This window comes from Rhipicephalus sanguineus, chromosome 7 (assembly GCF_013339695.2).
Source record: "Rhipicephalus sanguineus isolate Rsan-2018 chromosome 7, BIME_Rsan_1.4, whole genome shotgun sequence".
In the NCBI taxonomy this organism is placed as follows: Eukaryota; Metazoa; Arthropoda; class Arachnida; order Ixodida; family Ixodidae; genus Rhipicephalus; species Rhipicephalus sanguineus.
Window position 1 is genome coordinate 135,252,367 of NC_051182.1, and position 15,906 is coordinate 135,268,272.

The 15,906-nt window shown below is 45.3% G+C and overlaps 2 protein-coding genes across 5 annotated transcripts in view; both read left to right on the top strand.

The window, feature by feature from the left end:
• The window catches only part of LOC119400021 (DNA-directed RNA polymerase III subunit RPC5), an 87,391-nt gene extending 84,642 nt beyond the window's left edge, over nucleotides 1–2,749 (top strand). For 2 of the 4 annotated variants that reach the window (XM_049417941.1, XM_037666931.2), the window contains exons 14-16: nucleotides 44–231; nucleotides 748–860; nucleotides 2,593–2,749. In XM_049417941.1, the coding sequence (XP_049273898.1) occupies nucleotides 44–231; nucleotides 748–801 (242 nt within the window). In that variant the 3' untranslated portion in view covers nucleotides 802–860; nucleotides 2,593–2,749. The remainder of the gene's footprint in view (nucleotides 1–43; nucleotides 232–747; nucleotides 861–2,592) is intronic. The other 2 variants (XM_049417940.1, XM_049417939.1) reach the window with 2 other exon arrangements.
• A 1,125-nt stretch (nucleotides 2,750–3,874) lies between these two features.
• Nucleotides 3,875–15,906, top strand: part of LOC119400023 (Usher syndrome type-1G protein homolog) — a 114,779-nt gene continuing 102,747 nt past the window's right edge. The window contains exon 1 of the mRNA XM_049417943.1: nucleotides 3,875–4,461. Coding sequence (XP_049273900.1) covers nucleotides 4,295–4,461 — 167 coding nt within the window. The 5' untranslated portion in view covers nucleotides 3,875–4,294. The remainder of the gene's footprint in view (nucleotides 4,462–15,906) is intronic.

A 15,906-nucleotide genomic window follows, 5' to 3' on the forward strand; every position in this document is an offset into this window, starting at 1 on the left:
AACTTGGCGTAAGTGACAAACCCACGACCTTGGCGTCTCGCAGATACGTTGATGCAGTCACCACCTGCCGGCACGAAAGGGCGACAGCAGAAGAGGCGGGTGCGTTCGCGCAATGACTCGACGGCCAGTGATGGCAGTGGTTCGGACACTGGCACAATGACCAATGGGCAGGAAGCGCCTTCCAAGGTCAGCAGTTCCGGGCCGTCAAAAACTGCTGGCCCTGCCAAGAAGGTATGCGGGGGGGGTCTGCATTTAAGGCACAAAGTCATCCTCGCTTCGTTTGTTGCTTCGGACATTGACAATACTTGTCCAGACATTTTGGGACGAGATGCCGGATGCATTTTTAAGGTTTCAAGCATAGGGGAAGCTCCAGGCTTGGGCTTTATTTAATATTTATTTAAATGAAATTTGTCGCATTTCAGAAGAGCAACTTAAATTTTAGCAACTCTAAAAACGCTGTTATACTTTCGGACTTCAAACATTTAAAATGACAGCTCAGGTGGGTCCAAATAAGAGGGACCCCTGCAAAAATATTTGTGACGGTACATGCGAGATGAAGCGGTAAACACAAAGTTAGTACTGCATCGGTATCACCTCTTACTACCTTCAGTTACCCTGACAGCCAACATTACATGTGCCGAGTGCCTGAGTGGTTTCCATTACATTTAATTACCTCTAATTGCCTTCAGTTACCTCGATAGTGAGCAGCTTTGGTCAGCGTTGATCTACTGTTGATTTCTCTTTCAGCTGAGCAAGATGTCGAGAACACCCAACACATCGTCGGCAAAGGCAGCTCACTGACAAGTATTAGCCATGATCATGTAACTTCACAATGCCGTCACGGTTTGTACAAACATACGGTTAGTAATATTTCACTACCTACCTTCCCTTTAACCGATGCCTCTTGTCAAATGTAGTTGCTTGAGAGGTACTGGCACGAAAATTTTCACTTGTCATTTTCTTGTGTCACATGAAAGGCCAAGCCCTCAAGAGCCCAGAAAATGTGCTGGTAAGCGGGAGTGCGCCCTTAAATATTAATTACACCATGTTTCTGTGTAACAGAGTCACCGAAAAAAGAAAAAAAAGAGTGCCTGTCAATATTGTGCAGAAACTGACAGACAAGGAAAACTGAGAATATGTGTATGTGTGGCTTTACGGAAAGAACTTGCATGTAACAACGAAGTCGCATCTGACACGAAAATAACTTCGTTATATCCGAGAATTCGTTTAAGCGTATATTGGTAACACTGTATATATGACAAGGCTGTTCTTCATTTACGTCCTTATAACCAATAATTCGTTATATCCGTCTTCGTTACCCAGATGTTTGAGTGTGTTACGCCACAGGGCAAGCTTTAGAATATAAAAAGAAAGGATAAATAATATATTTCCTGTATGACATGTAAAGGCTTGTCTGCATCTAAGGTTAACACCTCGTTCGTATTCAAGATCTCGTAAACGCTAATGTTGGATACATAATTCGTAAAATTGTTATTTTGTTTATTGAAACCGTGATCAAATGTCATATAACGGACATTTCTCCTGTGAAGTAGAAAAAAACTCGCGGGGCATTTGCCTAAGACGACTTCTCAAAGGCAAAGGCCATCTTCTTCTTCTCGGTCGATGTATCAATCCTCCCCCACCCCCCTCTGAAAGTTTGTTGCACCTATCGTGGATTTGCATCGCCTCCAGGATCAGAGGCGTTGCAGTCTTTCTGCACTTCACATAATTTTGCACTGCCTCCATGGTCGGTGCACCTTTGACCAAGTGACGACGTTATGTGATGACATGCGATGTCTCATTGTGTGACGTCACAACGACGGTACAAAACTTGGCAATCTGTCACGTCGTAATGGTGTCATATGGTGACGTCATCATGATGTCTCAAAAGTTGGCGATATTTGACGTCATAGTGGCTTGTGAAGGGCATTTTATGCAAAAAACCAGGGACAAGAATGAACGAAAACACTAGAGAAGCGCAGACTATCAACTAGAAATTTTCTTGTCGGAAAGACATATAGTATATGTAGTGCAAAGACGCGAGGTTAAGATTAAAGGCTGATGGTTAGATAATCAGTTTCAATTTTATGCAAGCTCACCGACGGCTTTGCCACACCCGTCATCGGACTTAAGAATGAAAAAAAGCCTCAACAATCTCTCGCATGGTCCTGTCTTTGAGCCTTGACCACACTAGATTTCATGTAGTAAATGATGACACTTCTCGACATGCCTTTCTTGTCCCTGGCTTTTTGCGCGAAATGCCCTCCACGATCGATTACTAACTCGCCCAACACTGTGTTCTTCTAAGTCATAATGGCGTCTCGTATGCCTATGCCATCACGACGCCGCCACAAAATTTTGATATCTGTGGCGTCATGATGACGTCATACAGTGACGTCATCACGTGATGATTTGTAGCATTACTCGTGTTGACGCTGCTGACGGTCAGTTTTCCCGTTTGATTGGGTGTCTAAGGCCTTAATAAACGTTCTAGTTTTACCGGCTTGAATACCGATGAGCTGTTCACCTCACATGTGGTCAACCCCGTACATTGCAACTGGTTCATAACCCATCTTTCTTTGTTCTTTTCAGGGCTAACCTGCATCATCAGTATCATCCACAGGAGTGTAATATTTTCTTATTTATTGAGCGGTTTTCGTTTCGGCAACGAGAACTCGGCCACTGTTTTCAAGAAAAGCATCTCTCCGGGGAAGCGTGCCATCCCAGTGACGTTGGAGAGTGAGGGGGGGGGGGGACTACAATAAAAAAGAACTGTTTATTACAACTGCCTGCCTCTTGCTGTTTGGCCTTATTGAGGGCGTTTTATTTTACGGTTGACAGAATTCACAGAAACACCCCGTTGACGCGTATCAAAGTTGTACTTTGGTACTAAGATTGGTCTAAGAAATGCACATTATGTTTGCGAGAAATGCTAGTGACTATTTGACTGATTAACGAAGGTTTGCTGATTAACTCGTTCTAATCTCCTTGCTGCACATGCTGCGATATGTGAAATCTATCCAGTTACTTCTGTAGCGAAGAGCTTGCAAAACAGAACTCGTATGATACCAGATTCAATATTGCCGCAATTGCCTGGCTCGGCTATTGTGCCAACTCGGAGGCCACAGAATGTCGCACGGACATTGATGGTGAAGTACTGTGTTACTTCACCATCTTCAACTCGTGGCTACAGAAATCTTGCATCCAAGCCTATTTTATCCAGACTACGCCGCGCGCGCTCTCTACGCTCGAGACGGCGAACTGCGTGGCGCGTTTTCAATGGCGACGCAAAGATGGCGCTACAAAACGCGACGTTTCGGTTAATTCGATTTATGCTATTCTTTTGCTTTTAGGGCTGAGCAAACGGTGATTGATCGCACAATGCGTCGAGAAATAACTGTGACTACGCATTGTCCAAACTCATTCTACACACATAGTAGCGTCGATTTTCTCCGACTAGCTGTTGCGAGTCTCAAAGGCTATGCTTTTACGTATACCGAAGAGCCATAAGATACGTCACGGCCTCCATGCGTTGCCGGGGAAACGTCCACCAACCGAAAGTACCGAAAGTCCACACAGCAAAAACCGAAACGACAAGCACAGACGACCGCGCGCGCTCCGCCGCTGGGATGCGCGAACTTTCCGGCCTCCCTATTGGCTTCTACGTGATGTGACGTCACGGTTTTGCGTGAAGAAGAGCGTGGAAGCGGAGGATGAGGGCTCGAACTTGCTCCCCGTAGAGAGGAGCACCTGGGGAGGGATCAACAACCACCTGTGTTGTGCGTGCGTGTGTTTGTATGTACGAGTGCGGGAGTAGTTGGAAAGGAACGGTGGTCCGGTGGTGGTGAACTGTTGAGCGAGTTCGTAGTCGGCGGTTGCAGAGGCCAGGCCACGGCACCGTAGTCTCGCGAACCGTCGCTTTGCCCCGACAGGGCCCGTCCCACCGTGTTTTGCGTTCCTTTCTTTTTGTTTCTTTCTTGCCTCAAAGTGAGCGAAAACGTTGTTCTCCGGGCACGCATTGTGTGTCGTTCGTTCGTCCGTCCGTCCGTCGCCACCGCTCACAGCATCCGGTGTTTTGTTTTGCTCGGTGTTAACCGCGTGCTGCTGGATTTGAAGCGCTCGTCCCCGGTCGTTTGCATCGGAGAGTGTTTCGTTCTTGGATCCTCCCATGTTTGAAGAAGTCTTGTGCCGTGCTCACACCGGTCATGTGCGGGGGGCTATCACCTTCTTCGAGCTTCATCGTGGTTTTGTGGTGAGACTGCTGTAAGTAGTCGGTGCGGCGTTTTGCGGAGTCATGGATCGCGACAGGTTTCACCGCGCCGCTCGCGACGGATATCTGGATCTTCTGCGGGAGGCGACTCGCAAGGACTGCAACGCTCCGGACGAGGACGGCATGACGCCCACTATTTGGTCGGCTTACTACGGACACCTCGACGCCCTGCGACTTCTCGTTGGACGAGGGTCAGTAAGAAACGACGTTTATATTTCGATATCTTTTGTGATTCTTTGTTGTTGTGTCTGAGCCGGCTTACTTGATTGCTGGAAAACGTAGTTCTAGTACATGCGGCTTGCTAGCCGTCGGCGACTTTCAGAGCGGCCCGTGCGAAGGCATCATCACATTGTCGCTATCAATTTCTTTCGCCTTGTTTCGACTGCAACGCATCGCGGAGGACATGGTCTTCTTTTTGACGTTTTGTGATCAATCACACGAAGTTTTCACACAATTCTTGGACGTTTGCGTCGGCTGCGGAACTTCTTTGACGTTTTTATCAGTTTTACCTCAGAGCAGATGAACTCGGAGAATTTTTTTCTTTTACATTTTATTGTGTGCAAGTTCTTCGTCTGCGACACGTCGAAGCAGACAATTTTATCATTTTTTTTTTTTCACATTTCACTGGCCTACGAGTTTCGTTGGCTCCGAGTAGGCGATCTTAAATTTTAGTGGCCAAACGCATGATCCTACATAAAATGAAAAATTTTTTTGACGTTTTATTTACTGAAAGTAGCGTCTGCAACGCATCGTCTGCTCTTCTAAACAGGCATTATTACTTTTAACGTCTTCGTCTGTAAATGGCATAATGGCGCATTCAATGCCGTCCTTATCGGCGTTTAATTACATACAACGGCACTGTGTGATATAAAAGCTACGCGTGTGTAAATAATTGAAATCGATAATATTTAGCGGGGCTCGTTGGGCGCACATTTTGAAGTTGCCGACGCGTCGTCTGCTTCAAGCAGACGATCTTTTCGACGCTTTATTGTCGAGTGTTTTTTTTTTTTTTTTTCGCCTGTACTGTGCACGTGTTGCGTTCAATTGCTCGAATACGCCATACATCACCTCTTCCCCACTTGGTTACAAAAACTGATAACATACAGAAAGTTTGGCAAACCGCTCCTGAGTTTATAACCAGGTTTGTCGGCGCAAATATTGCAGTTAGTTTGCGGTGCATTTTTGGTACAACACCACATAAAAAAAAAAAAAAAACTATGAATGTACAGCGGCGCTCAACATGGATGGCTTGCGCTGACTTCACTGAAACAGCCAGGTCTCCAGCTTTTCATTAAAACATTTCTCTCTCTCAAGTTGGAGCACCAACATGGCGGGAAGTGAGCTCCGTGACGTCACGTTTGTGTTATCAGTACCTCGCATTCTGTTTCCCTCGTTATTCAAGCAGAGATGCCCAATAACATTCCAGCGTCGTCGTTAGCACACGGAAGCAGGTTAATCGCCGCGTGATTATACTGCCTTGACGTCATCAAATCCGCCATGTTGGAGACATGTTGTGCGTCAATGACGTCACGTGCAAGCTATGTATAGGTTGCAAAACACGGTGGCCATGGTAAGCTTAAATTGGTTTTGGCAATACCAGTAGTCGAAACAGTGTTTACGTCACTGATTGTTTTCTATGTAGGCACCACCGTGCAGTGTTGGCGCCACTTTGACCGCGGGCATCATGTTACAACTCATACTAGGCGCGACAATACATACGTACACACACATTATTTTGATGATTGACGCCGCTGTCAACTGATAACAGTAATCGTTTGCAACGTGTGTAAAGATAGAGTATCGAAGAAACGAAGCCGAGAAATGGAATAGAAGAAGACGTTGCAGTTTCCGCTCGATACGGTTGCCTGCGCTTCGTGAATGCGCATTCGCCAAAGGAAAATGAGAGACGGCAGAAAAAAAAAAAATAGGACATTTCGTGTTGTGATGAGGGTCATCCCGCCGTACTGAGTCGTGACGCTTCGTTTAGGAAGACGCCGAAGCCGTGTACGAATGCACGCGGAAAATGTCGGACAAACAGGACGAGTCGAAAGGTGTCTTCTTTGACAATGTACGATATGTATATACGTGTGTGAATTGGCGCGCCGGTCTACATGATACAAGGACCCTGATGGTTCTTGGCACATGCGTTGTCATCCGCGTGAAGAGAGTTCTCCGTCAGCAGGGCCGGTGGGAGAAATTTCGCTTGTCCCCTCACTTTGCAAAACGTAAAGGCGAAGAAAACAAGACGACAGGAAAGAGCGTCCTCTTGTTCTCTTCGCCTTGCGTTGCGTCTTTACCTTTAGCAGTATGAACCGACTAGCCCAACAACACGTTTTATTGAGGCGAAAGCCTTAGATGCCTCATCAAACACGAAAATTGACCGGCGAACCGGCTGCGTCAACACGAGTGATACAAAAAAAAAAAAAAACTCAGCATCGTGTGATGACGTGACCATGTGACGTCACGTGGCGTCACACGATGATGTCATCACGTGACACCATCGCTTTGTCAGAGGTGGGCCGATCACGGAGGCAGTGCAAAAGCAGCCGAGGTGCCTCCGATCCGGAAGGTAAGAAAGCTTTCAGAAGATGACAGGGCAGGATGAACGCATCGAACGAGAAGAAAAAAAAAGATGGCTTTCGCCTTCCAGTCGTCTTAGGTGAATGCATATGGGACCTTGTGAGTTTTTTTAATCTCCCATCTTCGCCCTCCCAAAAGCAAGTATGGTCGAAGCGCTGCTGCATATGTGCTGAAGAGACGCGTCAAATAGTTTGGCGACGTGGACTGTCGCCGCAAGGCCATCCAAGTGCTCTGCTTCTGGCAGAGCTGCGAAAGAAACGCATTAGACCTCCACAAAGGGACTTCATTAAACTGACGAAAAGTTTCTCCGTAAGCAGAACTGTGTGCTCTTCGTCCAGGGGTGTAGCCAGAAATTGTTTTCCCGGGGTGGGGGCGTTCAACCTATATACTTTATGTATGTTCGTGCGTGTGTTTGTATGTGTGCGTGTATATATACGCAAGCAAAATTGTAAAATTTCGGGGGGGTTTGAACCCCCCGCCCCCCTGTCTGCGTCCGTTTTATTGTTTAACAGCATTTTTCCCTAATTATAACCGCATGATCGCGTTACACGTTTCCCGGCAACTGTAGCGCTTTTTTGTCGGTCGCGTGAGAAACATTAAAGGGATTCTAATATATATATATATATATATATATATATATATATATATATATATATATATATATATATTAAATTTTCATCCTTCCCGAATGTTTTGCCGCAAACCGCGTTAAAATCGGATACATTGTGATAAAACTACAGCCCAATGAAATAGGTCAGTTCTAAAAGAATCACCCCATATATATATATATATATATATATATATATATATATATATATATATTATATATATATATATATATATATATATATATATATATATATATAAGAGGTACAGACTTTATGTAAAAAACTGTTTATATTCGTCGTAGTTTCGGTCTGACAATCGCGACAGGTCGGTCTCCAACCGAAACGTCGCCGAATAAAGTCTTTCGAAGCATATACTCTTTAACTAGTGTATATACACACTAGATAAAACACAACTTAGTGGCTGTCGTTACCAGCAGTACCGACCAGCGCTGTACGGCCTCATCAGGCTTATTGAACCCTGAAGTGTTGCGTAACGTTGGCTCTCCGCTGTTACGACATCATAGGCCCCCAGTCCGAGCTATTAACCGCCTCGAGGATGTTCCTCCAGATTTGCGCGCATAGCTCTTTTATAATATATATATATATAACTGAAGTCGTTTTATTAACGCATACCAATAATACTTCAGCTAAAGGAACTCCATGTTGAACTACATAAGACGGTGATTTTTTTTTATCATTAAAGCCATTGTGCCCCTACTGCGATGCTCACAGGCGCGAAACGGTCATCATTTCCTTTCCAGTTTCTTTTGCAGATGACAAGTGCAGACAGGATGACAAGGCGTTTTTGGTAAAGACAGGTCCACCTATCGAAACGTCGGCCAGCCTGTCTTAGGCACCTCATTCCTATTCATACAACCACAAAAGCACATGATACGACGAGAGAGAAATGACGGGCAGTATAATAAACGCTGGGTTGTACCGTGCACCAGTGTAAAGATCGCAAAGTGCGCTTATAGATGCCCGAATTGATTCGGAGCCCCCCAACAAACGGCGTCACTCATAATCATACCGCGCCTCTGCATGCATGTAAAGCCGCGGGATTTATTAATCAAACGCGAAAAGTGACCGCTGTCGTCAACACGAACGATGCAAAAAGTCACGTGATCAGAGATTAAGGTTTGATGAGGTCACCAAACGGCGTCATGACGGCATCACATATCACCAAAATCTGTGACGTCATTATGCTGCCATATGATGGCGTCATCACACAAAATCATCGCGTGGTCAAAGGTCCAGGGCCGATCTCGGAGGCAGAGGAAAACCACGTTAGATGCAGAAAGCTTTCGATTGGAGGGGGGGGGGGGTCACCACATCGACTGAGAAGGAAAAGAGGAAGATGGCTTTCGCTATCGAGTAGTGCGAGATTTTTGTAATTAATGACTCACTCAAAATTTCCTTGCTACCACTTCCTGTAAACCGACCCCTCAACGCTTCTTCGGAATCCCTAGGTGTCATGTGTAGTCTAAATAAAGAACGAATCAAATACGATTCGTAACGTACGAACACACGCACGTCCTAAATCAATCCCAAAACGGAAGCGTTCAGACCAACTCGTTCAACTTCCGTACTCCTGTTTCATCTTATTTTTCAGCGTACACGAAACGTGCCTGCGCTTCTAAAAGGGCCAACGAAAGCGCGTCGAAGCGCCGAGATGTCGGCGCATAAAACCGATTAACCTCCCGACCATGCGCGTGCGCAGCCAGGTCACGTGTCTTCGGTGTAACGTAACCCCCCACCACTGCCACCATTTTGTTCTCACGGATCTCGCGTTCCAGACGAAAACACGATGTAGTAGGTCGTCTGCTCGACAGAACACGACGACCATGCGCGTGCGCAGCCAGGTCACATGTCTGCAGTGTGTAATCCCCCCAGTACAGTCTACTAGAAGTGTACTATAGTGTACTATACTGTAGTAAACTGTGCCCCCCCCCCCCCCTTCCCACCGCTGCCACTATTTTGTTCTCACAGAACCCGCGTTCCAGACGAAAACACGACGTCGTCTGCTGCATACCGCCGCCGCCATCAACGCCACTTCGAGAGACGAGCTCAGTTGCTAAACCGGTTAAATGCGTTGGTCAAGGAGGGAGATGAGGCGCATGTTGATGCCCGTACAACGGTGTCGTGCTTGTAGCACGCCGATGTTTTACACGCATGAAGAAAGAAAGAAAGAAAGAAAGAAAGAAAGAAAGAAAGAAAGAAAGAAAGAAAGAAAGAAAGAAAGAAAGAAAGAAAGAAACTGGAAGCCCGTTTTGATACGCCTGCGTGCGTAGGTTTTACGGTGACGACGCGACAAGCGATGTACGTGACTGAAGCCACTTTTTTCTAATCTGCCCAGCCGCACGCGACGTACGTCGGTCACCTCCTACGATTGAGTCTCGTGTTGACATCAGCGACATGTGCAGTTTGAGTACGTACCCTGAGAGAGTCGTACGAGGAAGAAATTAAAGAAAGAAAAGGGCGAAAAAATGGGCAGACGACTCAATCCTATTGGTCTCGGCGAGTGAATGAAGGCAGTGTTTATCTCGTCGTCAACTTAAACCTCGTGCAGCGTTTCGTACGGCTCTCTGTTTCCATGGAGACGGTTGCGCCAGGCGTGTCCCAATGTATGTTTCGTTGCGTTGCTCTCGGTTTTCCGCGCTGTTTTATCCATAGCGACGGCGTTTCCGCTGAGTCATCGCACCACCTGCGCGCTGTACACGTTGTCTACATACACGAGCTGTCTGGGAAAGTAACGTTTCTTTTGTATTTTGTTGCTTCGTCGTGCAAAGAGCACAAAAAAAAAAGTGAGACAAAGAAAAGGCAGCGAGGAACGATAATATAACAACGGAGTTCCGCATGAACGCGTCCTGGCCTAGTGTATTCAGTGCTGGTTGAAGCGCAGAGCACGACTATCGTATAGATTGTGCTGTATTAGCGTAAACAGGAACCACTGTTTTCCGATATGTCGCCAATACCCGACAATGAAACCATATTCAGCCTGAGGAAAGTTTGAGCGCAGGTCCGATGATTTGCGGCGTGGCGCGGTGTACGGTTATTTCCCTGCGTGTGTTGTCAATATTCGTATGGGTCATTTTCCTTTTTTTTTTCCTGTCCGCGTAAATACAATGTGGAGCGCGTTGTGGCCTAGATATACGTGTATTGAAGGTGACGGCCGCTGCAAAGACGGTATCGCTTATTTCTTGCTATTCACGTCTTTACGTAGGTGTCTATAACATGTCTAAAGGCAGACGTCCGCTAGTAGACGTCTAATGACGTCTACTGGTCGACGTCTTTACGACCGCAACTCGACGTGGTTTATATTTGCGCTTGGCTTGTGTCGTTGTTTCCGTTGTTGATAGGCGAATTACTGTGCATGTAGCGCATAGACGACACGGAAACGACTGTCTTGCCTGCAGGCACACGTGCCAGCTTTTCAGTGTGTGTGTATATATATATATATATATATATATATATATATATATATATATATATATATATATATATATATATATATATTGCTGCTAATAACAGAAGTGTATGCGGCCACTATCCGTTTTTTAACATAGGCGCGTCTTGATGCAAGTTTACAATAACACCATCTTGGCAGCAGCCAGCTGGTCTCCACCGCAAACAGTCAAACGCTTTTTCTTTTTTACAGCGACAGCTGTTACGAGATCACAAAAGCCGATTTTGGTGCCCTAGTTGTCCGCGCCGTTGGTGTCCGTAACCGATATGGTGCGAAATATGAAGTGAGTAAAAGATATCCAGGATCGGATGGGATTCGAACCCGGGCCCGCTGCGTGGCAGTCGAGTATTGTACCACAGAGCCACGCCTGTGTTTGGAGCTCCTTCGCAAAAAGACCCTGTACAGGCGTCATGTCCGGCAAGGAATCGCGTTAACATGTGCAATGTAGCGTGGTAGAAGAGTAAAATAACAACTAGGCGTCACGCGATGTGAATAGCTTGACGAGTGGGTGGCTTAAAGCCTTCCAACCCATTGCAAAGGGCTCAGCCATAATTCTCCATCGTCATCAGCCACATTACAACAAAGTGCACATAACGCCTTACATATGTGTATAGCGAGTACCTCGATTCTCCGCAGAATGTCGAATAATGGCCTATAGTAGGTGCTTCCCTGCTTCACAAAAATTATGATTTATGGCGTAGTGGGTACCTTGCAAGCGTACTTGTAATAGTTGCCCCCAAGAGAATTTACAACGGGCTTTAGAAAGGACGCTCTTCTATAGCTTTCGCTGTGACTGTGCTGCGTACATGTTCCCCGTAGGCCTGGCGTTTTTTGTTTTTTTTTTCATTCTTAATCCTTTCAGAAGGCACCTATGAAGCACTGTTTGTAAATGCGCCAAATCGATACAACGTTATTTCAAGGTACTCAATAGTCTATCGCAACAAAAATAATGTCACAATTTGTAAATTTATGTGCGTTATAGCAACTAATCCTAATTAAGTTGTAATTAAATATCTATTTATCATCAAGTCGTGGATGCTTTGTTTTGGCATAAATAGAATGAAATCTCGGGATAGAAATATAGGGCAAGTTCATTTTTGGTTATATCCATTTTGAGCAAAGCAAACTGATGCTTTTCGCATGGCTCGCAGGAAGCGGCACGTCGAACGACTCGTCGAACGTGGTAGTGCTTTCAGCAAAGTGAGCATATGCAACAGTACACTGCAAAATGAACTTTAAAGGGACACTAAAGAGAAACAATGAATTGGTTTAGATTGATAAAGTGTGCTCGGAGAACTCTTGTGTAGTTTATTTCACCACCATAGGTTTATTATTGGAGGAGAAAACCAAGTTCAAAGTTTCATTTTTAAATTTCGCGCCGAACTTTGTAATTCGTGACGTAAAAGACCTCAAAGAGCATTTAACGTATTTTGGCGCCACTGGCTCGACGAAATTACCACAAACTCGTTATGTCAAGTCTCTGGCCCCCTCAGAGGACAATGTACTTCGATTTAACCGATTAGGAACTACGTAGGCCCAAGCAGGCGCCGTCAAAAATGTGACGTCACGGCAAATGGTGCGGGAATTAATTCCAAGGGGGCGTCGCCACCTGTATTTCCTTTTTGCACGTCTTCTCGCTTATTAAGCGTCTTCGCGCAGAAAGCGTGAGTTTTTGGTATCGTGGAAGACTACTTTACTAATGCGAGAAAAATCGTTTTGCTCTTTAGTGTCTCTTTGATGAGGACAAATTTATTATGCAGGAGGTTCAATTCATCCCAAAGCTCGATATATCTCGCTCTTAGCCCTCAGTGAACAGATAGCAAAAACAAGTGGTGTACATAATTAAAGACTAGGCAACTAACAGCGGCACACGTGGGATAGTTACTTAACAGGAAGGAAGCGTTGACGTCATCTGTGCAAGCCATCTGAACACGTGTGGTAACAGTGTGAGCGCGCACTAATTCTCCGAGACACGTTTATGTTACGTATATCCTCGCGGACACTCTCGCTTCTGTTGGTTTCTTGTGTAGCCGCATTCCTGTGGCGTGTTTTCTTCCCATTTTTCTTGTCCCCAGCACGACGTTTGCGTGTCTTCGTGCTTGTCGCGTTCCTGTTGCGGTTTTGTGGCTGGGAAGGACGTCTTGTAAAACCACTTTTCCGTTAGCAGTGATGCGTGTCGCGTCATGAGTCAGCGCTTTCTAGCGCACCCCTCGCCGAGGGGTTCGACCGAGGTCCCCCTCCCCCCTCCCTTCGCTACTATATCTGTTCCTGACTTTCCGTTGTTTCTCACAATAGCACAACTTTTTGATACTTTTTTTTTACGTTTCAGTCTTCCTGGGTTTCTTACACCTTGATTTGTAAAAACCCGGGTAACAAAGACTCATCTTAAAGACATCTTATTCGCAGCTTGTTCGAGCAAGCTATACATCTATAGTTCAGCTTGATCAAGACACAGATGGGAATTGGAAAGGCTATAAACGTAAAATATTCAGGTCCCCAAACCGCTGGACCCATTATTTCTCTCTCTCTCTCTCTCTCTCAGCAGCTTTCACCCACATTTTGTAACGGCTCAGGCAATGCAGGTCCATTTTAAAGACGTATTCTTCCTAGCTTGTTGAACTCAGCTAAAGGCATCTGTAGTTCAGCTTGGTCAAGACACAGATGCATATTCTAAAGGCTATAAGCGTAAAATATTCAGCTTTTCCACACCCACATCTTGTAACTACTCAGGCAACGTAGGCCCATTTTATACACCTATTATTCTAGCTTGTTCAAGCTCAGCAAAGGACATCTATAGTTCAGCTTGATCAAGACATAGATGAACATCGCAAAGGCGTCGGACCCTTCAGGTTCTTCCACCTGCTATCAGTAACGGTCCGGGTAAGACTGACAGATCTTGATTAAATCTTTTTCCCAGCTTCTTCAAGACATCTATAGGCCAGCTTGTACTGCCGGTCTTGATTAAAGGCCTCTGTTTCCCAGCTTGTTCAAGACATCTATATGTCAGCTAGTCCAACACGAACTTGGGAATTGTAAAGGGCACAAAGGTCTAATATGTAGCTAGTGTGTGGTAGTGTATGCATGAGCGCAGGCGTCGATCACCCATTGCTAGAAAGCGCACACCGTGCCGTTTCTCTCCTTAATTGACGACGCTTTGAAGAAGTGCATACCGGGTACCAGTGTTGATTATGAGCTTGTTGATATCATCCTTACGCGGGATTCACGATTCGCTGTGTCCAAATATATGTTCACACCGCCAGCTACCACAACGGTTTAATCATAATCATGGGCGTTAGTCGTTGCGATAGAGACATGCTGTCAACATGGGTGCATCCACGTCAAACGGTGCTATAGCTGCCAAACACGAATAGACATTGTACAATCTCTCATATATCACTACACAATTAGCACTACTTCTGTGAAGACACGTTTCACTTTCGTGTTATACCGATTCCTATGACGGAGGGATCAGCCATGTTTTTTTCAACTAGAAGCGTTCCTTTCTGAGAAATCTGTATGGATTTCCTTGCGACTTCATCCCGCAAATGGGTGGTTGTCAATTATCCTTTTCATATTAGTAGTAGTTGTAGTAGTAGCAGTAGTAGTGATTGAATAAGCGTCATTTCCTCATCTCAATCGCTACTACATACTATACCATACGTGCTGTCAGATCACGCTACAATTATCTTCATTCAGTCTCATTATAATGATTGAATTGGTTACCATTCTCTTGCGTGTGTCACTGTTCACTTATATGCTTCCTTCGTCTATACGGGCTGGCAACGCAAAGGTGCAGAACCGTAGACTGTCTTTTCTGTAGCACGTGCCCACGCTACCGTGTCGGCCTGTCGGCTTACACCCGGCCAACTTTCCTCGATTGCTTTTCACGCCGGAAATCGACCCGTACCTGCGTGTATGCGTCGACCGTATCGGAACCGTGTATGTCATTCGCTCCCAGCTGGGTTATGTAGATTGCATCCGTCGCGGTTTCATACATGTGTATGTTCTGTGTGTGCATTAACCCGATTGCATATGGCGACCCCGCGTGCACTACAGGGAGGGTTTTTTTGTCATTCGACTACCGGTGTGCCTGGCGTTACATATGCGGCATTCGGTGACACAGATTGCGTCTAGCGTTTTGTGGAATTTGATGACACAAAACGCGACCAGGAAGCGTATGGCGTTCCATGATAATTTGATGATACGGGAGGACATTCTGTGTGCGAGAAAGGTATCAAATTATGTGACAGTCTGTGGTACAAGAATGGTGTCGAATTCTACAACAGTTGATGACAAGGACTGGCGTCCGGCATTCTCTGGCGTTCAGTGACGCAGGAAGTGTCTGGCGTTCCATGACATTCGATGACAGGCGCTGAAGCATCTGGTATTTTATGTCATTCTGTGTGAAGCAAGGGTGTCAAATTTTATGACAGTTGATAAAGATTGCACCTGGAATTATGTGGCGTTCAGTGTCGCAGGAAGCGTCTGGCGTTCTATGACATTCAATTGTACATATTTTGACGCATGCGTGCTGGTTGCCGCCACCTTTTTTCTATCTATCTATCTATCTATCTATCTATCTATCTATCTATCTATCTATCTATCTATCTATCTATCTATCTATCTATCTATCTATCTATCTATCTATCTGTCTGTCTGTCTGTCTGTCTGTCTGTCTGTCTGTCTGTCTGTCTGTCTGTCTGTCTGTCTGTCTATCTGTCTATCTATCTATCTATCTATCTATCTATCTATCTATCTATCTATCTATCTATCTATCTATCTATCTATCTATCTATCTATCTATCTATCTATCTATCTATCTATCTATCTATCTATCTATCTATCTATCTATCTATCTATCTATCTGTCTGTCTGTCTGTCTGTCTGTCTGTCTGTCTGTCTGTCTGTCTGTCTGTCTGTCTATCTATCTATCTATCTATCTATCTATCTATCTATCTATCTGTCTATCTGTCTATCTGTCT